This window comes from Photinus pyralis, unplaced genomic scaffold, assembly GCF_008802855.1.
Source record: "Photinus pyralis isolate 1611_PpyrPB1 unplaced genomic scaffold, Ppyr1.3 Ppyr1.4_LG4, whole genome shotgun sequence".
In the NCBI taxonomy this organism is placed as follows: Eukaryota; Metazoa; Arthropoda; class Insecta; order Coleoptera; family Lampyridae; genus Photinus; species Photinus pyralis.
In genome coordinates this window covers 2,923,619-2,948,661 of record NW_022170511.1, presented here as the reverse complement: position 1 = coordinate 2,948,661, position 25,043 = coordinate 2,923,619, and the positions used below count along the sequence as shown (strand labels likewise).

Below are 25,043 nucleotides of genomic sequence, written 5' to 3'. Positions count from 1 at the left end.
TACTCGCCACAATGCCGAAACATTTGACCAGTAAAGTGAAGGAACTCCTTGACTCTTTAATTCAATATTTTGAACAGGAACGAGATAATGGGGGTTCCTTATTACCATTAGGTTCAGTTCGAGAGGTAAGAATGGTTTCAATTACTTCTGACTACTTCTACTAATTGTGATTACCTTCAGCGCGTTGCGGCAGCATTACATTTAAACATTTCTACGGTCAGCAGAATTTCCCAAGCTTTTAAACAAAACGAAGCTTTGATATCGCAGATCTTGTATTTGCATCTAAAAGTACTGGCGATTACCACGGAGAAATGAATCGTGAAAACTTTTTACATTAGTTTGAAAAACAATTACCTATTAGTAAATTTAGAAGAACCAAGTGTTATCGTATTGGACAATGCTTCTTACCACAGCACCTTATTGACACAAAAACCGAACAACTCGTGGAGAAAAGCAGATTTTCAAGATTCGTTACACAATAAACTTGCACTTGTGATTGTAACCTCAGAAATGTGGAAAAATTCAATTAATCACACCGAAAAGTTAATAAGGAATGGTATGAACGCGAAAAACAATTGGATATTGCAGAAATGGCCCCAATTATTATAAACTGGGTGAAAATGATAGTTGAGTGATGACGATTAACTGGATAATAATTAAAACTGCAATTACCTAAGTCACGAGAACTGTGTATTAAAATTTATTTTTTCTATTTCGGTGTCACAATGATGATTTTGTACAACTGTTTTCGGCCGAAAACAGTTGTACAAAGACAGTGATTATAGTCGTTTTTTTTTGGTAACTCATCTCTTAAGTTGGCAGTTACTAGTTAGTACAAGTAGGTACTTCGTTGGGTACTTCCATGTTTGAACTTCAAAATGTCAGTCTTACTACGCTGCCAACCTAAAACTTAACGGCATAAAAAGTGTTCCCAACATAAAACATGTTAGTTCTAATGTTCCCTATAGTTTCTGATAATGATTTTTTTAATTAAATTAAAGCACCGAAATAGAAAAAATAGTATGAAAAACGCGTGTTACAATGCTTTATTGTAATACTCCTATCTTGCGGACACTCGTGGCTACGCTTCGCGTCGCCACTCGTGCCACAAGATAGTCGTATTACAATAGGTCGCATTGTAACACTTGTCTTTCAATATACTATTGTTTTATGTTAACAAAATGGAATGACACGTAGTCTGAAAAGTATCTTTCGCCTTTTTACGATCATATCAGTTTATGTTAATTATCATTTTATGTACTTAGTTCAATAAAATTTCTTGTGTTTTTGTCTCGGTTGAACTTACTAGTCTCAAATTCCACTACAGCAAGAGTTGGTCAAATAACGTAAAATCAGTCAAGATTTCAAGCAAGCATTAACTTGATATTTATTTGCTGATGGCCTATGCAATGGTTTATAACTACCGAAACATTTACATAATGCCGCAATGCCGACATTCCTCATCTTTCTGCTCACAACGGCAGCGATACGTTATAAACAAAATGCTAATAGTACTACACTTAGTGGACTGCACTTTCCTTGAACCCGTCACAGCATAGTAGGAATGGGTTTTATTGTTGCACAGTAGGTTGGTTTCACACAGGGAGCCCAAAAAATGATCTCTGAATTTTCTAGTTCCTCTGGAATCTGGATGGTAGAAACATAACCTAAAAGTGTTTCCTTAATAAAAGATTAATATATCAGCATACCTTAGAAATATTTGGCAATGCCGTGTATTGTTGATGTCATCAAATCAATGACGTGCAACGCTTTTGATAGCGAAAACCCTATAGTAACAAGAGCGCCTATATTGCTAATTGACAACTTTTTTGCTAATTCACGATTTTTTGGGGACTTTGATAAAACAGATTTGTTGCCCCTGATACATTTTCTTACCTCACGTGGCTTTTATAAGGTAATTGCCGAGAAAATACGAGTTCACTTTTGCTAATTCGCGACTTTTTAAAGCTTTGGGAAATTTAATAAAACAGATTTGTTGCTTGATACATTTTAATACCGTACGCGGCTTTTATACGGTATTATCGCATATATACATATCTCTAATCTTCTGGGGAAGGCGCCACTCTTCTTATTTTTTTCCTCGCTTTTTTCCAATGTGATAATTGCGACATTTTCATTTCTGCAGATATTCAGGCCGGTTCTCTAAACTAAAAGATCACTATGATTGAACAGTCGTAATGAGTCTCCAGCCACGTCAGCTAATTCAACATCAATTTGTTTCGTTTCAGTTAGGTAGCGATAGCAAAATGATAACCATGAAAATAATTTAATTTTAAAAAAACTTTGTTACTGGTTTAATATTGTAACCAAAATAACATAATATAAAACAGTTTTGTATTGATCACTAAAGAAACTTTTTTACTTGAAGACACGACATAGGTCTCATTGATACTTTAATATAATTGTTTTATTAAAGCTACGAAAGGAACTATAAAACAATTTTGTAATATATTTATGTCTTAATAATATTGCCGAAATTTACTAAAAGTAACTATAAAACAATTTTATTTTATAAGCATGACCTACATATCTAATTTGTTTTATTAGTGTTGCTCTTAGAAACGTTTCCACGATAAATTTATAAAACATTTGAGCTTCAACAACAAAATAGTGTTCATTTCCCCTCTAATAAAATTAATTAGTATTTTGGAAATAGTAATAAAATACAAATAAAACAGTTGCAGAGCGATGAAATTATATAATTACTTTGCTGGTTGGGAGGGGGTATATCACCATACCGAGATAATAAAATATTCATAAAAGAGCAGTGTTCTATAAAAACTTACAGTTCATATTCCAATTCATCCTTCCTGAGATGCTTAACTACCATGGATAAAGTCGCCATTATAACAATACAAAAATTTCCCCAACAACTATACCTAGTGCCAGAAATATAAAAGCAACTACCCCCAAGAGAAAATTCCAAAATATACGACACCAGTAGGTAGTCCACAAAAATTCGGGCACAACTCAAGGACAAAAACTCATGCACACAAAAACACGGTTCCACGTAGAACGCCAACTTTAACAACAATTAAAATTTCGCCATCTTAGCATCTATTAGAAAGATCTCGAATCGTGCCGAACGAAGACATAGCAAACCAGTATTGATACTACGATCAAAACTCAAACTTCAAAATTCCTACACTTAAAATCAATCTACCCGGTTCAAGCTTTCAAGGGTTTTAAGGACTAATTGTTCTTCTATGTAGATCTTAATTGGATTTAAATTCCCCTTAAATTCTTTAATATGATTTAGTAGCCTTCAAAAGACACACTTTGAGGAGCCTTAAGCTTTTATGTGTCTTTAGGGGCTTTTTCGACTTGCAAACAGTATGCAAGTGCCTCAAAACGTTTCTAACAGTGTTCCAAAGCTTTTAGATTCTCTATCCCAGTTTCGGCGAATGGCAATTAGGCATTTCTCGGTTTTTAAGCTGCCGTCTGCCTAGTTAAAAGTGCATCGTACATTCGAATCCTGTTCTTGATGTGCTTGTTTTTTGGTCTTGTTAATTTCCTTGACTTCGTACTTTTCTGGTGAGTTTTACTTTTAGAACTTAATACACATTGCGTTGGTAAAAGCGGGGCATTGAAGAGAATTTACGAGGCATTAAGCTTTTATGAACCTTTAAGGGTTTTTAGGAGTCTTTGGAGGCATTTGAATCACCCTGGGTCTCGAAGAGCTTCCAGAATTTTATAAACTCTTTAAGAGGTAAACCTTAGTAGCTTTTATGAGGCTTTAAAAGTCTTTAGGATTATTCAATTGTCTCCAAGACGGCCTTATTGAGAAACTATGGGTATCTTCCGAAACTTTGAGAACCTTTAAGGGTTTTTAAGAGCAATTTGGATCTGCCGGTTATTTGAGGTCTCTGTTATCTTATGCGTTTAAAATATTTAGAAGGTTTTAGAGTAGGTGTATTCAATTGCTTGTCTGGGAAAAATCAATGATACAAAGTTTCGGACGACTACTCTCATAAACAACAAATTAAAAGCGCTGATGCCACTCATGCGTCTTTTGAGTGGGCTATATCAATAAATCACATTTAATTTAGGAATGTCTCTCTCACACTCATATAATGATTATTGGGTATCTTTCTAGCTTATTATAAGCCAGACACGCAATAATTTTTTTCCGTACCTGTATGTGAGATACTATAAATAATTCAAAAGCCTAGCACCAAACTTTTTTGAAGCCTGTTTTCTAGAATGGAAAGAGTTTTGGGTGAAGCCCTTGGGCCGCAATAGGTAAACACCACTTCTCATAACCTGAAGCTGGCACTCAATAACAACAATCACTCTAATTTAGCACCACCACTGAAATGATTTATGAAATGCTAAGGCACGTTGAAAGTTACTGGAATGTTGTAGACTGTCTGCACGAATTTCGAGTTACCTTACGAACACACACGCTTACTTTAAGGTGCTGCACGCTATTTTGGTAGGTTTTATTACATTCCGGTGCCGGAATCCTTTAGCTTTGATGTAAATAATGCAAATTACTTAGTCACTGGCCATTCGACTATCCGTTCTTGCAAAAGTGCGAAAGGATTTGTTTGTCTCTTTTTTAAAGCTTCGAAAATGTATATAACAAGTGGCAGCTCGGAAAACTTTGTGTTAAGCTTAACTGTGTAGCAAAAGTCAGAAAAGTTAGTAAAAAGTTTTCGTAACTTATACGGTAAAAGCCCCCCTTTAATTTGTTTGAACAGATTACCACATATATTGCTGAAGTTCTAATTCAGATATTTCAGATTCGAATATCACTGTGGTTATTCAACATTTAGAGTTTGATGGGACACTTTGAAACGTAACATTGGAGATCCTTTTATTCTCGTGCATGTAAACTGAAATTGACGGGTTGTTGGCTAAATGCCTCCACTCCTGCGGGTTAATTTTGTAAGTTTATTTAGATAATTCTAGCGCAGAACTCCTATACGATTGACGTTTGCGTTAACATTCGCCAAACATCGTTAGCAATCAATATGGTCCACATTTTAAGGGGAATCCTAGATAATAGAAATCCGGATTAACGAAACGGCTTTTAAAAGCAAACAGAATAAACCTGAGGACATTCCATTCACGTTTGAAACTTTCAACATTTACTGCAACAAAGTTGGTAGCGCCCGAACGGCCATATTCCTCAAATATAGGTTTATTCAGGTAGATCAAAAACCCGCAAGATTCCTTCGGGGACCCATATCATGTGAATTATTCTGATCTCGTAGGCTTTTAAAGTTTATCCACAGTGTCGTCATTAAATACCACCTTGTTTCAAGTTACTCAGCGCGAGGTTTTTCCAAACTCACAAGAAGCTGCTGTAACGCCACTCGAGGGTATTCGTCCGAAATTGTGATAAACGGCTAATAAGTGGATTTAATAACTTCCCGAAAGTTTCTAATTAGAAACGAAATCACAGTTTGCATCTTATACTTTACAGATACTGCGGAAATTGAAGATTTTCGCAATTTATAAAGACACCGATAAATATAATTATTTCCGCCCGGTTTAGCAGAAATTATAGCTTCAATAATTTGAATGGGATTAATTTAAATCTCCCTTTTGTTCGTCCACTTCAATCAAGCAACGTTTGTTTGAAAGCGCGGTTTTAAAAACAAACTTATTAATTTTTGTTTTCGTGGGCAGATTTTAAACGTTTCCCCTTTTTTCCATTAATTAAATTGCGGTAGTTATTACAGGGGTAGGATGCCTAGATAGTTTCTATGTCTGATTGTTCGCCACTCTGCACACGTATATATCGCCGCAATGTTTCCACACAAGACTGCCATTAATTACATCGAATAATTACCTTTGTAGCTGCCGGCAGATATATGCATTCCCGCGAGATTTACGATGCTTGTCTCATCAAGTGGTCTTTTACGTTTTAGCGTGTTTCTCAAATGGGAGACGTGCATCAAATGTTTCCTTTTATTTCTTTGCACATCTTTCCTTTTGAGATAAGTGTTAAATAACATTCTCCGAATGCATGGTGTGGTAGATAGTACATCTCTATTATTCAACACCTGGATATCCCCCAGTTGTCCCTCGTAACGGTTTGACATTAATGTTTATAACAAATTTATACCGGCCTTCCACCAACGCGAGCAGATTTCCGAAATTAAATCCGTTTTGAATTATTTGGGTAGCTTTGATTTTTTGATATGGTAACGTAAAATGCAAATTCTCACGTCGCTTGAGCCGTTGGTATTAAAAAAATCCTCAAACTGTTTGACCTTTGGTACTCTCGGAACAATTACTCCATAACCAACTCTATGGCTTCACTAATGAAAGAAAAGGTTATGGAAATTGGGTCAACCGCAAGCCTCTTGTTCATTAATTTGAAAGTGTGAATTTTACATGCGCAGGATTGAGGTCTCGGAACGCTTCGGAGTTAAAATATCACCTAAATGGAAAATTAGGACCTATCGTGGGGTTCTGTTTGGATAGTCTACATCACTGACAACCTGTACGCGTAGAATCGCTCGAGCATCCCATCAGACCAATTTAATGGGTCTATTATGATTATATTTTAGGTGAACTGTGTGTAAAAATTTGTGCCATCTATTTGTTATTAGATTCGATAGGACAGGTTCAGGGTAGTTCAAAAAACCGTGGCCACAAAATTAGTTAATTAGGTAAAATCTGTAAAGAAAAATGTAATTTTCATTTTTTGATGTGCGATATAGAATTTCAAAATCGGTGAATTTTTGATGTTAAAAAATTGAAATTTCAAACTGTTTGTTTATTGCGTCACATAAAATTGTGGTTGTAAGATCTGTCGTTACAAATCACAGTCTACTTAAGACAACACAATAAACACTTTTTAAAAACATAGAATGTTCTATACTCTATAGGGTCCAGTTCCTCCGTTCTTTCGGTTGTCGTAAACAGCTTCTGCAGCATTCGACAAATTTACTTTGTTTACGGTGGTCCTTACGCGAATAAATATCTTAACGACCAAGATTTTGAGAGCCGTAAGATATGGTCTCAAATCCCTGATGCCCTTAAGGAAGTTGGAATGTGTTTCAGAATTTAAACTCCTTTACAAGAGTCTATAAAGAACTTGGCCAAGGGTTTTCTAGCACCTTCTAAAGGGCTTTAGGTTCTACTCTAGGAGATGACAGGCTCGCCTGACGGCTCGCCAGTCAACTTCTCCTATCGCCAGTAAAAACTCACTTACCTGGCTAATAATGTAAAATACTATTACAGATTTCTAGAATACTCAGTAGCATTTAAAAATGTCTAAATCTGTTGAAGTGCTTTTAAATACTTATACTATGCGATCAAAAATGAGTTGCTGTCGAGTGACCTTTGGAATTTTTGTTTACATGGTAAATCGTACCTAACTTGAATTTCCAAAGGCGACTCGACAGCAACTCATTTTTGATCGCTCGTTAGTTGCTGATGAGAGGAGAAATAAACTGTTTCAAACCAATATAGACAACGAGCGACAAACACACACAGACGGACAGCTTTTGCTTTTAGGGGAACAGAATTTGTTTTGATCTTTTGATTCAGTTGCAAAATTTGCATATGGCGCACTCTGCATAACTTTGCCGTGTATGCAAATTTTATTTTTTGTGAATATATGTCAACACAACACCAGGAGCCATTTATCGAATATTCTCTGACGAGCATTAGTGCAAAACTGAGGACACAACATGGGTGAAGCAAAGGGTGCTGTGAGAAATTCCATGTGTTAATTAAAAATGTATGACCGTGAGTTATCATGTACACAGACGGACGGACGGATGGACAGACATGAAACCCCAAAATCACGCGGAAAATGTTGAATAGGCAAAAGTATGGCGCCACATAACTATACTGATATTTGCTGAAATCAATTGCATAGACTATACTAGATCTCATTACCCCTTCTTGCAATAGTAGGTACTTTTCAGTTACGGAATACTTCGTATTGCCTTGGAATACCATATTGTTGTAAAAAACATATTAAACATATAAATACAATAAAGGGTGTTCCTTTGCAAATTTTTACACGTTACTTCTGGTCAAACCGAGAACATTTTGATAAAGGCTTTTGGCTATTTCTAGGAGTAAACTTGTTGATTCAATCTCTGATGTAACTGGACATGATGCTGCTCTTTTATTCGACTGTAATTTTCACTTAATTGATAGAAATTATGGCTAATATCTGTATGGAAAAACCTTGTTTCCGCAATGTAGGTGATCTCTACAAATCCACAACCATTGTAACACCTATTTACGGTCTGTTTGCTACAATGTTGTGCTTAGAATGCGCGCGTTTTCCGTAATTCAACAATCATTTTAAATCTCACAGAATGAGGACAATAATGTGACTTGTGACATGTGTTAAAATGTGCAAAACAGTTAAATATTTTTATTTAATGGACAGGTACCGCACCGGTGATAAATTCCATGTATAGGTGAATGCTAAACAACGAAAACACGACAAGGTATGCGGAATTTCTAATTGTGGAAGTTCGGCGAACTTTCACAGACGCTTTGTTTTGCTACTTGCTGTTAGCTAAATGGTTTTTACTAAAAAAAAACGAAGTTGCTTTAGTCCTTTCCAAATTTCACTAACTGTTCCCAGTCTCTATCATTAATGTTTGTACTGAGGACTTGCTTTCTAGCCCAATTAGATATTCTCTTTAAAAGTGAATTTTGGACAAATTTATGCAGGTTGCAACTGATACAATATTCAGAGACCCAACGGGATTAAAACCGTTCCGGCCTGTACGAGGTTTTTAACGATTCACTCAATTAGACAATTTCCTGAAAGTAATTAGGTAAATCATTATTTTGGAAAGCGAGTGCTGCATTTCGCCCAGCCGGATTCGGTAAAAATGTGTTCGTCCGTGCTTAATTATAGTTTGATGAATTTAATTTAGATTTTAATTTAAATGGTGCACAATACAAAATTTAAACGTGTAAAATATGAAATTAAATATCTCCTTTGTATGTGGGACGTGGACCGTTCTATTTTCCACACAAATTAAACGTTTGCCAAATTGCATTTCAACCCTCACAAAGAATTGGCGTGGTGGTCTATGTTTAATTTGGGCTAATAAATTTTAAATGAAAAATTGCGAAATAATATATGGAAGGTCTTGCGCGTGCCCTTTCTAATTTTTTGTTTAAACGTCAATTGCTCTTCATAAATTTTCCTTTGATCTTAGTAGTTGCAGCAAGTATTTTATTGGGAAGTGCTTCTTTGATGCGTTTTATTGCAAAGTTTGATTGTCAATTTGAAAAGTGGCCAGCTTTCATTGATTTAAAACTCGTTTCTTGGGGAGGGCTGACCCCTGGGCTGACCTTTCTTCATAGATATGCTGATATGCTCTAGAAATCATCATTTTTCTTCCTTACAGTTCAGGATGGTGGCTAAATAAACCCTTTTTTTTTCATATTAGTAGAGTGGCCAGAAGAGACCATAAGATTTTAGTGCGTGAGGTGGTCATGAATTGGCAGTGACCTTCTATTAAATATTCATTGTTTTTGAATGTGAAAATTCACAAAGGACACACAAAATCATTTAGGAATCTAACACCGAAAGTGCAAAATGCAATTTAATGAATAGAAAGAACATTTATAATATTTCTAGTACTTTGTTTCACCAAGGAAAATCACTCATATATATCGCACATTCTGCCTGCCTGTACATCTATATGTTGATTATTGACTGTTAAACAAGAGACTAATTTCGTTAGACGTTAGATGTCTATTTGATTCAACACTTGGACTTAACGAAGTAAGAAATAATGCCGCTCAAACACGGATGACAATCGTTTTTAGATGAGTACTCGTGGGACAAACGACAAAAGAGCTATATCTGCAAAGGTTTGTACGGAAAATTAAATTGGGCCGTTGTATATTTCGTGCAGGTATTTTCAGACAACGGAAATACGTTCCATATTACCTACCTGCGTGAACTTGGCTACGCTTCTACAGGTTGGTGTTTTGTTCATAATTGCAATTACCAGAATAATTAGTGAGAATAGATATGCACAGCGATTTAATTAATCCATCATAAGTTTAATTAAACTCATGTGACATAATTAGACTACAAAATGTACAAAGTTATTTGCGAAAAACGCCCCCGTGTTGTCCAGTTGCTTAATTGTTATACTAAGGGCAAAATCGGAATGAGTTTGCATGCAGTCGATAACCGACGTACCATCCATAAGGGCATCGAGGCATTATTTCTCTATGCTGGCTAAAACAGAACCTAATGTAAGTTATGGCCCTGTTACTGCATCCTTAATTGATATTTGTGGTCTTGTGGCAACAATTGGAATCTTGCAGATAACTAAGTTTAATTAATGTATGGTAAATGTGCATCGTACATGCAGCACAGGCAGATTTTCAAGCTATTGTATCTCCTCAAACACAATTAACGCGCTTAAACGGATAATAATATGATTAAGAAACTCAATGGAGATTTACTACACGTATCCTCTACACAACTAAAGTGGGTGGTTAGTTTGAAGTATCTAAACAAAAAGACCATTTGTGGAGGTGGCTTTCTAACGAGACGATTTTATACTGAAACGGACCGTCGACGTATAACAGAGAAATGAAATTCTAATTGTTATTAGCAGAAGTTTTGTTGTTATGGCGTTAACTAAATTTGCACTTCGGAGGGTTTTCGGAGCGCCATAAAATTTGTAATTGTCACAATAACTCGACTATCAAATTAGGTTATAAAGCGCAAAACCACTTATGAAAGCTGCTTTATGCCCTGGCGATGCTCTGAATCTTTAATACGCGATAATTTCCCACAACCTTTACCTACTTTTCCTGCAGAGTGGACGCAGGTGGTAGCGGGATCAGATGCGGTTGGGAAATTACCAGTGATTAAAGGAGAGGAAATGCTTTATTGTGAAATGGCACCAGGCATAAAAGTGAAGTGGTATAATATAAAATAAACCACGTAACTAATGTGTTAATGAAGATACTCTATCAGATTTTCCTCATCTATGAAAATTTTAAATTGGAAAAATCCTAATTATACAGATAATGCGTTCAGGCGCATCGTATGTTTTTTTTTTTCATTTACACACACATTTAAGCAGTATACCTTAGCTCTCGACTGCTGAAAACAGAACTTTATGATCTAGAAATCGTGTTAACGTCTGATAAACAGATGCATGAGCAGACAAATAGAAAGTATGTGGTTTATACAGAACGCTTTTCGCGTCAATTTAATGTGCATGCGCCATTTTCGAACGTTCTTTGGTGTTGGATTGAACTATATCCGAACACGATTTTTACACGAGCGACATATTTATTTGTGGCGTCTAAATTATTAAAATTTAGTGGAAAAAATGCTAAATAGCGTTTCAATGCTTTTCTATCAAAAATAGATGTGTAAATTTGTAAAAGAAGTATTTCAACACCAATAGATAATAGATCATTTTTCGCTCTTTTCAATAGTACAGGAATTGTATGTTTTTGAAATTGTGAAAAGAGAGTTTTGAAACTTCCGTCAAATGGCCTTAGAGAAATGTGTAGTTGGTGGATATTAAATTGATTTTCCTAGTGGAATCTCTTCAGACTCGCACATTTTAAAGTAAAGCTGTTTTGTCCTGCTTACATTAACGAACATTTGACACCTAGTACAACGAAGGGCTTGATGACGGCTGGATTCTAAACGGAAAAACCCGACCAATTCCATCCTGTGTCGTTTATTAACAAAAATAGTCATTTACATGCTTAACATGCCTCAAAAGAAAGATGCGTAAGAACAATAGGAATTAATTACCTTGTCATGTGTTATTCTTGAATGAATCTTTTGAATAAAGATGTAGAGAAATTGCTACCTTAATAAAACGAGTAGATTCTCAATTATACGTATCTAATGCTTTTACGAATGCATCTAAAGTAATTTTTGGAAATTGTCAAAACGATAAAACCTATAGTATCGTATCGTTACTTGAGGGAAAATGTGGTCAAGATACAGGTCGCGCCGGGAATACTTACAGTAAGAAGAAAAGTAGGCATCTTCGGTTCACCTGCGACAAACTCTTGTATCGTTCCAATCTTACATAAGGCGAAGAGCTTGAGTACTTGAGAAAGAACTAAGAAGCTTGACGAGAATAACTCCTTGGAGATACGTTATCCAGAAAGTAGAACCCCTTTCATTTCGGGGTTGTATATACTTCTCTTCCGTAAAATTACTTTCAATAGTAGATAGTGTGTACTGTAGAGGTATATGAAAAGCGATTATTATTCATGGAAAGTGTAAGGTGCGATCTAATACCCATCATACACACGGCTGTGCGGTGTTTCAACGACGAAAACAATACAAAGTGATTAAAAATGCAAGATAACCCACCGCTCCTTTACAGTTGCTATATTAATTGGTTTTGATATTTATTATGTCGGTTTTCCGCGAAATTGGAAGTATATAAAGCGATATTGCTCAACTAAGTATCTGTGGTTATTTCTAAGTTAAGTATCGCTATTAAACATAATAGGCTCTTGGAATAGTTTGTACTCGTCCCTCCTTAATGGCTCTCTGCGGTTTTAAACAGTACTAGCAACTGGTGCTAAAACTTGCTACATTTATATCTATTTTCGTTACATGACTCTAACACGCCTAATGAAATAGACCCATATTGGAAAACATAATAAATTGATCTCTCTGATGCGCCATGAAAGCTCCACGTTCTATACATCCTTTTGTTTAAATCTTAAGCGCGATGAGACAGTAAGTTCGTTATAAAATTGAAAATAGAAACGACGACGTTTGCACTCTATCGTTAAGTTAGTCAACATAAAATTTCCATTTAAATATTTGAAGCTAGTCCATTAAAATAAACGATTTTAGAAGCAAAAGAACTTTTCGCGAAACTTTTCTTTTAGACAGGAATTTAAGAAATCAAATAAGCGAGTAAAATGTAAGTTTTGTATCAGAAAGGGCGGTACCTCAAACCAAATTCGGGAATAAATCCTTTTAAAACCATCCATGCATCCAATCGTGGAATTGTTCTCCGAACGGACGAAGACGTTTGATTTTGACCGGGACAATTGTCAAATATGAAATCGAATATTGAGTCAAGCTAAGGCAATCATAATATTTGCTCGACGTGTAAACTGTCGGACCGAGAAATTTTTCGGGGCATAGGCAGAGATAAAATAAAATCACGGGCGGAGACGAAACAGAAAGGGGAAGAAAATTCGATGAGCGTCAAAGCAATAAAGTGATGATTGCAGCAGCCGGTGAGAATGAAAGGACGCATTCTGTACATTCCGTTTGTTCCAGATACAGATTTTCGGGTTCAACTCACAACTGTATTCCAACTTCTCGGAAGCGCTACACAAAGCCCAGGGGATTGTGGTGATTTCGCTACTTTTACAGGTACGTATCCGATCTTCCACGTCTGATAAAAGTAAAATCGTGTTCAAACCTTGACAGACGTTAAATCCATTTATTCCCTTGCAGAAAAAGAGATCAATTACTATGGAAATTGGTATTGGGAATGAAACATGGGAAAAATTATCGAGTTTGCTAGGAATTTGGTCAGGTTTCCACCTAGGTTTCCATATTCACATATTCAACATAAGTAGCCATTTAAGGTTAAATGGAATTGTTTTTTCAATGTTCATTGTAAACATTATGACCCATTGCGCTAAAAAGGTCTTGTTCTTTTAGTTAAACATTCGGCAATCAAACAATCAAGTTCCTATACACGGTATGCACAATTCTATTTTTTTTGTCACTAACGCTGTAGGTGTAGGCTCACAAATATTGCATAGAAATAAAACGTATAGAATTGAATATATTGTAACTATGAGCCCTGTGATGTATCACTAACGTTAAACCTAACGCGCAGGTTATCTGTCAAAAACGTCATTTTGCCTATAGTAAATAACTCAAAGTTGGGCACCTTAAATAGCATAATACTATAAGAACGCTGCAAGCTTCGCGCTTCTGTACAGGGTGTCCCATTAATAATAGTCGCAGGCCGTATCTATGGAACCGTTAATTGCACAGCTTCGAGAAAAAAATGCTGTTAACAAAAGGGGCCAAGAGAAATCGTTGGAAATTGTTTTCAAATTTATAGCTTCGCGGCACATTGCTCTAGCTCATAAAATATGAGGGGTGGGGGAAGGGGAACATCTCTTTAAGGAATGTAGCTTCAGTTTAGGTTAACAGATTTTCACATAATAGGTCTTGGAAAGAGCTCTCTTGTGAATAGAGTCATTGGAAATTTGATGAGTGGTAGAGGGCGCGATATGACATTAACATAAACTTTGCTGGTTTTTTTGAAAATTTCAAATGGAACAATCTAATTATGTTATTATCAAAAAAGATGAAACAGTCTGTGAAAACCGCATTTTGATATGGCGAAAATACGAACATTCACAAATTTTAATTACAATATTGATGCTCATTCAAGTTGACTTTGAAACAAAAGAAACACAATACAGCTGAGAACGGGACCCCTTTTCCCCTTCCAAAGCCCCACGCTAAACTCTACTTTTCTCGGGGACTCCCAGTGTTTCGAAGCTTCATGAATGATTTGGGTTGATTACACTAATCTTCAATTTTAATTTTAACGTTGCCAAATAATAATTTTATTTAGTAGGTACGTTTTTTTTTATTTTATAATTTTTGTTTTCAAACTGATCTTGTTTTGTTACCACTTATTTTTCGATTGGAGATTGGTTGGATGTCTTCAATAAAATAAAAGTAATGGGACCGCATTAGATTCATTACAAATTTGCGATCAGGTAAAATGTGGACAGACTATTTTTTTACAAAACTGAAAGCGAACTTTTTGGATTGACGTTCTACTTTGGATTGACGTACTACCGTCTGTTAAGTCGCAAAGAGTATACGTTCTTCTGAAGAATTTCTACTAGAACTTGATTGGACTTAATTTTTCCAATCCTGTAATGGGCCACATATATGGTACGATTGATCTATCGAATCCGTCGTTTCTGACAAACGTTTAATCGATAGTGTATGTTAAGATCGGCGGTCGTTAGCAAATAGGCGGTCTATGGAGGATCAGAAAGGTGTTCGTTCCCCTTTCGAGTGATAATGTTTCCCCTCTCCGTGGTCGAGACCTTCTCGTACAATCTAAGACGTTATTTCACAGAAAGCATGGGTCATATTCGCTTTCATTCCTTATCACCGATTACTAATCCTTTATTGACTTGATCACGCCTCGCAAATGTTCTAGAAGGATCGTTACAGTACTTTTATAGAAACACAAACGTCAATTTTAGATTTTTTAATTTTTACCAATAACGCGATTAAGGCAATCGGGTTACCATGGATTAAAATTGCTTTACTAATAAAAGTGTAACATGCAAATAGATATGAGGCTAACTAAATCACAGACAGAAAACAAGTAAAATAAATTCAACAATCCTTTTGAAGTTGCGTATTAAATTTTTGCATAGCAGCCATTATAGGCAGTTAATAAATCACAGAATGTTGAATTTGTCGGATTAAATATTATCAGGCTTTTCTTCGAAAGTGCCATGCAGTAGGATTATCTTTGCGAGCCAAGCCTATTACAAAATAAATTATTACCAATGAACACTGCAGTGCATGCAGTTTAGTTTCTAATGCTTGTTAATTAAAGGCAAATGTTGTATGAATGAAAATTAAGCAGGAATTAGTTAAAAGCGCTCGCTCGTAGTTAATTAGACGACATTTTTAGCGGCTTATGCAGGATACTGCGCCAAGCCTGAAATTTATTAGCACAACGTGAACGCTGGTTATTATAAGTGTATGTAGGTATCTGTTGGTTTCGTGTCAGTCACTGTCAAACGCAGGATTTCTCAATGCATGACGGTGAAATTTGCTACGATTACCTCGAGCAGACTGTTATCAAGTAGCAGATTCGTACAACCACCCATCATAATATTAAAATGACGTGATGTAGACGTATAAATCGCTTATCAATTATTCGTTGTTACTTCGAAGGATAAGGTCGCGTATATAGACCAAACTAAGTTTGAATTCGAGCACTATAACACAGCCTTAAAGACCAATCTGATTTCCACCTAGGAAATTTCTTTTCCTTTAAGTTCGGAATTCCATCACAAAGGCATACGACTCAATCAAGAATTCCAGGCTCCTCAGAACCTGCCACTTGCCCGTAAGAGGATTTCTAATTTAGTGGCGTAGATGAAGATTAAGCTGTGGGTTCATTTACAACTTGATCTGTCATGCATTTACAAAGTTTCTAATACGAATCACGAAGCATAATGCTTCACGTTAGTAATCATAAAAACATGAAACAGTTGGAAGCGGATAAAATCAGTTGGAAGGTATAAAGGATATTGACGACGAAGGGTTACCTGAAATTAAAAAGGGTAGAAGCTTAGCTTGATCTCAGTGTGTTGTTGACGTGGACCTCAAGAGGAAAGTGTGTTAGCGTAGAACATCTTGTTTGATACTTTACGCAACACAGATTTTATGTTTATAATTCATTTTTTACACGGGCACACCTTTAAGATCCGCAAAGAAAGACATAAAATGGAATGACAAAATATGATTTCGTTCATTATTTATAATCAAAGATGTTTATTTTATACCACAGAAATATTAAAGTTTGGGGAGCGCGAGGCTATTAGTATATTCACCTACATTACGGAACGGAAATAGGTAAACAGATTACCCACCGAAAAAGTTTGAAAAGCTCGCAGTTAAACAAATCTTTTAAATATTCAAAACTTAATTCGTATTCCACTTTCGGCCAAATAATCACTGTAAAATAATGCTACAATTTGCCATATCTCTCCCCTAAAACTAAGTACAGAGACATAAACGAAAGTGGTTGTAGGTAAATTCCCTTACTTGTTATGCAAATGACATTGTAGCCGAACTTTTAAAACGCTCTTTAAGCCACCAAGTAATCATGCAAATTTCTGTCGTGTACCTACTTTAATAATTGTGTTCCACGTTACGGCTTCTGCTGAAATACGGAGTCACGTGTAAAAAAAGGACGCATGTAATTTGCTACATTAACCCAATATCGTATTATAAAAGGTATTGTTTATAGCTCGACACAATTTTATGCTACACCTCGTTAAAGGAATATGTCCCGATTTCACGCAAGACTTACATTTCTCTACTATAATATGTAGGCAGTTGTTTATTTGTTTTTTGACTTGCGAATTTCTATTATTGCAACCACTATTGAACTATTAAAATTTGCTAAGTAAAATATCTCATTTGTGATTATCTTCACAATACACGACGTGTATGAATAAAGTTGGAGGTATACGCTGAGGAGGATGGTAGCTAAGTAAAATTATTTAGCAAGGGGGATGAGTTTGAGTAACAGGAAAGGATTAGAATAGGCCTCTTAACTGATTCTGAGTCTATTAATATACAAAAAGTAAGTTGTAATGGGGATGGAGAATTAAGTGATTATTGCAGTACAAACAAGTAAAACGGGAAATGAAATAAAATGCGTTTTAAGGGAAGTGTTAAGTTATGAAAGCAAATGTGAAAGATATGAAGTAGTAATGGATAGTAATTTCTGCAGTAATACCATACATTTACCTTAATTTATCGACGGCGACGTTTTTGAGGTATAGAGCTTTGCTTATTTCGATAAATCTACAGCCGTTACGTTACAAAAAAAGGTATTAGCGTGCTGTGATCACTTAACAATTCTTTAAGTGTCCCTCGCACTTTGTAATTTTGTTTATTGCATTTTTCAAATGGTTTTGGAGAATAGATAAATAATAATAATGATAATAATAATAATAGTTTATTTCCAACAACGTCTAGCTTTTTACAGAAAATATTACACTGAACTAAAACTAAAATGTAAGTAGCCTAAATTACAACTTTAAATTATAATAATTATTAGTACTAGAGAGAGCGAGAGTATTCACAAAAAATAAAAAATAAAAAACAAATCTACAAATCAAACAAAAAAAACATTATAATATTTAACTATAGGTATGTTACTTATTAATATTCAAACGCAACTGAACCTTATATTCATTAAATGCAAATTAATGGTATTTTCATAGACAACAACAATTTGAGCTGTAATACGTTAATATATTAAGCATTTTCAGGCGTGTATCTAAATTCTACTGGCACTCGGGGTCCATCAACAGCAACGTGATTCAGAATTGCAAGTACGCGGTTAAATCGGCTATACGAAAATATACAGATTATATAGCGAGGCTCACAACAGCAAGTGGAATCACCACGGCAAGCGACAATACTACAACGCGTTAGAATAATTGTTTACTTTTAATGTTTGTGCACCAGGAATTCTAGATTAGATGCATTTTGTTTACTGCTTGCAATGAAAATGGATCAACCGTAGGAGTAGGCAGGGCCAGATTATTCTACCTGATAACAGTATGTTCCACCGTGGAAATGTTCAGCTTTCTAGTTTTCTTCTCGGAAATGCTGCGAAAATCTTCGTCGGGAGCGCGAAGATGGTTTGATGGATATAATGGCCCGTATGAATAAAAGTAAGCAAATGCTTATACTTGCAAAATTCAAAGTAAATACTCGTAACTGCCCCTTCATACTGGTCTGTTTAGCATGGTTTAGCAGCGCTGCACTGTGTCCTGTCCTTCTGCTTAGAAGCGCTGATAAGTCGCCCAGTGCGAAGGAGCACTTACGAGTATTTACTTTGACTTTTGCAAGTATAAGCATTTGCTTACTTTTATTCATACGGGCCATTATCTCGCGCTTGACTTACTGTATTCTTAATTACCTTTTAGTCTTACGACGGTTAACTAAAAATACCAATTGGAGTTGTCATTAACACACATGATCTCTATATTTAGATTATGCATTTTTACTACGCTATAAAGTTTCTGTAACGGTGGACTCAAACCCCTCGCTTGTACGGCCAGCTAGCTCAGGGTTATAAAATGAAAAGGGGTTGAGGTTCCTCACAGAGGTTGTTCTTTTCGGACATAAACCTTGGCAACTTTCCATTAAGTTGAGCGCCACCCAGTTTCTTTGGAAGGTTAAAAAAAAGTATAAAACTAGGAAGATACGAAGGGGGTAGCAATGAGATCAAATATCAAAATATCAATGTATTTTTCTTCAATGACAACCAAAATCAAATAAAAAATTAGATTAAATTTACCCTCACAATACCAAATATTAATCCCCAAATGGATAAATTCCCTGCTTCAATAATGCTCAAACAAATTTAATTCATTGAATCACACAAGGATTCCCAACAAGTTCATGATTACCCAGTTTTGTATTTCGCATTACGAACTGGCCGCTATCTGTTATCTTGGCTTGATAAGAAGTGATTGCAATTAACGGTAGGTAGGCTCGGAACTAGACCTGGATTGTAACATTAATTTGAAATTGGTCTTAAACCCGAACTCGAATTTGAACTGGGTCACGGGAGTTCACTTGAACCGTCGTAGCGGTGGAAGTGGAATTGACATTTGGTTGGATTACGGGTAGCCTTAAAATAATGCAAGAGATAACGCCGGTAGTCAAAATTGGAGTCTACTCACACGTGCCGAATTGCGTTTAGATCCAAATATATCCTCGCTAACGGAGATACATACTCACAAACCTTTGAAGTCGCACAAGACGGATGGATCGACAAAAATAGCCAAGCTTTTATTTTAAACGGTTGCATGGAAAACATTTTCAACAACCACGTAACTGCGTGCCGAACGAAAAACGATGCCCGAAGAAGATGAAAATTAATGCGTTTTTAGGCTCGCGAAAATGAGGGAGTTAATCACAATATCGGTATGCCAGAGAAGCTCAAACTATTAAAGCAGTGACCGTGAAACGAAAACAAGTACCAATACGCGAATGACAAAATAAATTGTTACAAAGCTAGTTGCACCATCCATACAGCATTTTTTGCGATATCTTTAAAAAGTAAATTTTATGATATCTAAAAATCCAAATACAACTTGAAGAGTATACTGTTCAATTGTCTTTTCAAAGAACAACTTAAACCATCAGACATTGTCATCCATGCTTCATAGCTGGTGGTATGGTGGTAGGGTTGCGTTGAAAATGAATGTAAATTTGATCGTTTAATCATTATTCCACATTGAATCTGCAAACATGATCCCTATATGGTATTGAGAAGATATTAAAGTACTATTTTGTACATACCTAATGTTTATATTATATTTATTTTATTATATTTATTTTATTTTATTTATTTGCCTTTATTTTTGAGTGGGCGGGGTTTCAGCCAAGGCTGCTCTACTAACCCAACCCACTATATACATTTACAAATATCCATCTCCGAACCCGGATTCGAACCAAGGAATAGGAATTTTCAAAGACACGTAAAATTTACGCTAAAAACCAAGCTAAAAACAAACAGAGTTCATGAAAGCTAAAAAGCTTTACCCCCAAAATATTTTTCCGCTGCGAACGTTCTCCACATACTATGCATTAACAAAAAAGTGTTATAGAAGCTAAATGTCTTCTCATTCACATGATGTTCTATTCTCAAAATTAGCTTCATATAAAAAAAACATCATACATACGAATGCATTTTTATGGTAATCGTGTTTCTTCCCTACATACAGGGACGTCGCAGGCGGACTGCTCAGATTGGGAATAATTAAAGAAATTAATAAAAAATAAAAATAAAAAAATAATTAAAGCAGACAACAGCAGACTGTACGCGAAATGTCATATTCGAACGAACAAATGCATCTTTTGATCCTTACCAGGACGATTTTACACAATGCGTTGTAAAATTTAGATAGTCTGGTAATTTTTAATGAGTCATATCTTAAAAAAATAGGAATGGCCCAGGATACATAATATGCAAAATTACCACATTTCAAAATGTCAATCATGGAAACCCAAAACTTGTTTCCCATGGTCCATCTGTGTAAATCTTAAATGTCAAAGCGTTTTTCCATTGAATTGTTTTGCAAGTGCACATCGGCCAAACTGGTGTAAAGCTTATAGTTGGTTTCCTGCGTCAGAATCAATAATTGTACTCAAAAATCTTCCCTTAACTTCGTACTTCCAAAATTTTGCATACAGGGATAACAAACTTCACTTATATGAAACTAAACATCGACTAATTGAATTTCAACCCGTTAAATCTTTCGACGAAATCCCAACCCTTTCGCAAAAGCACGTACTTCTGTTCCACGTTTGGTAATGTTTCTATGGTTAAAAGCTACGTTCTACACTACGCACGTTCGACACTCAAACTCTTGACCGTCACAGTTATCAACAATAAAAATGGCACCGTTGACTAAAACAGGGAAATATTGCAAAAAAGCACATCAAACGTTGCGTTTAAAAGATGGTTTTTAATATTATATGACGAAAATATGTTAAGTTTACCAACTACAGTGAGGTTGTTTCTGTTGTTATATCAGTAATTCAGACAAAATCTTCACTATTTTATAATGCTATTCCAATCTGAAAACCGTTACTTTTTATGTGAAACACACAACGCACACCTTTTCTGCAGAGGAGTTTCTAGCGGAATTAATAATAGGGATGAAAAAGCTCTTTGAGATCATTAATTAACTCCAACACATTTAAATCCAAGTAATTTACATCTTTTAGAAGCAACTTTATAATCCGCGAACCATCTAATTAGAATTCTGTGCTTCAAGGAGCTGACGACTGTATCTTTACACAGATTTCAAAAGCCTACATCTGCTTAAGGTGATTAGGGTCAGTGATTAATTGATGGCTCGGTTTAGGCCGTAAGGTCGGCGTGCGGTTTGAACACTTGTTGAAATTGATCGAAACATTGCCCTTAATAATTTAACTTTAACAAATTTAAATATAATCTTTCACGCATTACTAACAGAAAGCTTTCGGTTTCAGTTGGGAGATTTATCAAATCCGGAGCTGAGGATATTGACCGATCAATTAGACAAAATTAGATACGGTGGTAAGTTTTATCGACGCGCCTGTTGTATGCTTACGTACTTGACGCAATTTGATTTTCAGGGGAAGAAGTAGAGGTAAAGAAGTTGTCGGTTCGGGGCTTATTGCCAGAAACGGATTACTATATGACGTACGATGGTTCGACGACGATGCCAGCTTGCCACGAAACCGTTACGTGGTTGATTCTCAACAAGCCTATTTACATCACTAAGCAACAGGTAGTGTGACACGTTACAACTCCTTAGTAGGTGCTCCAAACTGTCATATGTCGTTATTGGCACCCCGAGATTTCACTACACAAAGCAACTTATTTGAAAACCTATCTTCAGTTAAAGGAAAATTGAAAGTTAAAAGCTTTTTTCGGAAAGTTATTTTCCATTGACATTTTTAACGAGTTTTCATTATGTACTTTTTTTGCAATTTCCCTCTACTCATATTTTTTTCAAATATACAGTTTATTTCTTTGTACTGGTATATTCAAATAGGGCAAAGGTTATAATTTTTGACTGAAAATTACAAGCGCAAGGCGTTCCTTGTTTGTCTCCGAGCAAAAAGATGCTCAAAACCGGCAGGGTGAAATTTAATATACAACGGCAGTGGCAAAGTTCTACAGGAAGTAACCCCAAAGTAGATAAATACTAAAATTAATTACGGGGAACTTCGTAAATTGTAAGTGATTAAGGAGCCTTTCTTGTATGACGTAATGACATGTTATATTGTTAATTAATGCTTACAAGTAGGATATTGCTGTTGATAGCTAGTAACCCTACACAAGGTTGCTAATGATTAGGCGAGGTACAGGTAATTTATGCCTCTAAAATGAATTGATCCACTCGATTTTCCATCTATTCACCTGAGTTGCCTCCGGAGGATCGCATCGCCTACAGCAATTAATTAATTGTGACTGTAGTTCACCGTAATAGAATTGCGCATTTTTATTATTTGCGTACTTGATTAAGTTTCCTTCCTTGACGAGCTTTATTTTAAATTTATCGCTGGATTGGCTAACTTGCGCCTTTACTTCAGAAAACGGTGATCATTGAAAAGATAAACTGAATCAAAGAAGCAAACTTCCCTAATTGCATTTTTTTTCTGTAAATGCGCGGGATTTCGATACCACCGAAAATCGCTGTTTACGACTGCAGATGAACTGGAAAAGTCACATTGGCGCCATTAATTTACCATCCGAGATTAAAGTGGTATTGCCGTTCAAAAGCAAAACCTTCTGCAAATTACATTAATCTCCTATGATATTAACATGCAAGTATGTTGTTATTATAGTAAATTTTACACATCGACATATTTAGCATTTAGAATATCTACTAAAGGGGATAATGGTTCGTTTGAATCCTTCCAATAGCGACGGTGTTCGTTTAAGTATATGAAACATTGGCGATGGATTAAGCAACAATGATGTGAAATGAGGCTATCCCTTCTAAATTCAAGCTTTAGTTACATAATATCCTTCTTTAGTGTTAGAACTCGTTGAGAATCCTATCAAGCAGATTGCAACGCCAACTTGCCTAATAGCCGAGACAGAATAAAATACACAAATAAATTTATTGGGCGCTACCACCCCTTCCTCTCTGTATCTAGGTGTTCAGCAATGCACCTCTGCCGCCACCTACTACAACCTTCAAGTTGACTAAAGAAATACTAAAACTAAAATCGATTAATGTGTAAGTAACAGATCTAAGATTGATTCTCTCTCTGGAATGAGTGCTTTCGGGGGCTGTAAAAACAATTTAAAAATTCCTATGGGAACGATTGCAGACGGTAAATTACATACGGCCTCTTATCTTATATACTGGCGGTTCTACACATTAACCCACTAATTTCTACTTTATATTTCCAATTCCTACACAGAAATCAATATTTTAGTAGCGACAATGTCCGTACCGAAAACCCCAACTTTTAGTTACCGGGTGTTTATCTACAGAGTGAAAACTAATAATACTAGTAATTTCAAGACGAAAAATAGATTCTTCACTTTTTCAAATTTTTTTGACGGTAATCCTCTCGATGCAAATAATCTCATTACCTACTTGGGAGATCACAGTTCGAGTTTTGTTTGTTTCAGGAACACAAAAGTTCAACGATAAATCTTAGAATTCCACCAAACGCATTTCTTTAACGCATTTTTTCAAAAAAATAAAACGCACTGTTACGGGTGTTTTTCCATCCACCCTTCCGTCCCACGGACGGACGCTTTTCTCTTGGCACTGGAAAGTATTAGAAAACTCGTTGATATAACAGTACTCCTATTAGTGCAGCAAGAATTTTTCCTTACTCACTTCGAGATTATATCCAAATTTGAAAAAAATTTCATCCAATTTCTTTACGGCAAAAGAGGCTGACTTGATGTACAGGCACTGGATCTTATTCTTCTTGTCATACTTCCTTTTTAGTGAAAACTTGGTGGATCAAATCTTTATTTATTCAACAATTTCATCGAGGAAACTGCCCAACACAGTGATGCACAAGGGTAAAGTTTTGTGATCTATGCTAAATGTACATTTAATTCAGACATATTGTAACGGAAGCTTGTTAAATTTTTGAAGTTTTTGTAGATTTCAAAATTATATTCGGGTAGAAATGCGTCTCGATGATTCAGATTTCTGGGAAGTTGTAGTTTTCATTAAAATTAACAAACATTTTTTTTTCGGTGTAATTAAGTTTCACATATCTTGAAATGTTACATGAATAATTGGTTTTGGACTTCCTATTTGGGTTAGTACGTGATTTAAAAAAGGTCACTGGTTAAAAGACGCAATCGATTCTAAGATAAATATGTAAAAACAGCGAGGCTAAAAAATTATGAGTTTGCTTATTTCTGGTAAATCGTTGGGAGTGTTAATTACGGGCGTTGGATTACTCGCGATATAAAAACAAAATGATCAGAAATTTAGCAGACCTTTTCACAGATATTCGCACGGGCGAGTGTCGCTGCGAAAAACGCGGCTACGGGCCACCGAAGTAAAAAGGTTCAAACCAAATAGAATTTGTCGCGCGTTTTGATTTGGAGTTAATGTGTTTTGACCAGAGACAAGCGCCTAGTTCTCTGAAATAATGAATCGGCGAAATCTGTGAATAAGTAATTGCGTTTCAGTTTAACGTGCGCTTGAAAAACGTTTGATCAGAAAAAGTATATAAAGTGCAAAATGGGCGCTAGAAACTG

General features: G+C 35.7%; 1 protein-coding gene across 1 annotated transcript in view; it reads left to right on the top strand.

The window, feature by feature from the left end:
* LOC116167903 (carbonic anhydrase-related protein 10) overlaps window positions 1-25,043 on the top strand; it is a 348,976-nt gene that overhangs the window by 316,965 nt on the left and 6,968 nt on the right. The window contains exons 6-8 of the mRNA XM_031483500.1: window positions 13,265-13,360; window positions 21,803-21,869; window positions 21,929-22,083. Coding sequence (XP_031339360.1) covers window positions 13,265-13,360; window positions 21,803-21,869; window positions 21,929-22,083 — 318 coding nt within the window. The remainder of the gene's footprint in view (window positions 1-13,264; window positions 13,361-21,802; window positions 21,870-21,928; window positions 22,084-25,043) is intronic.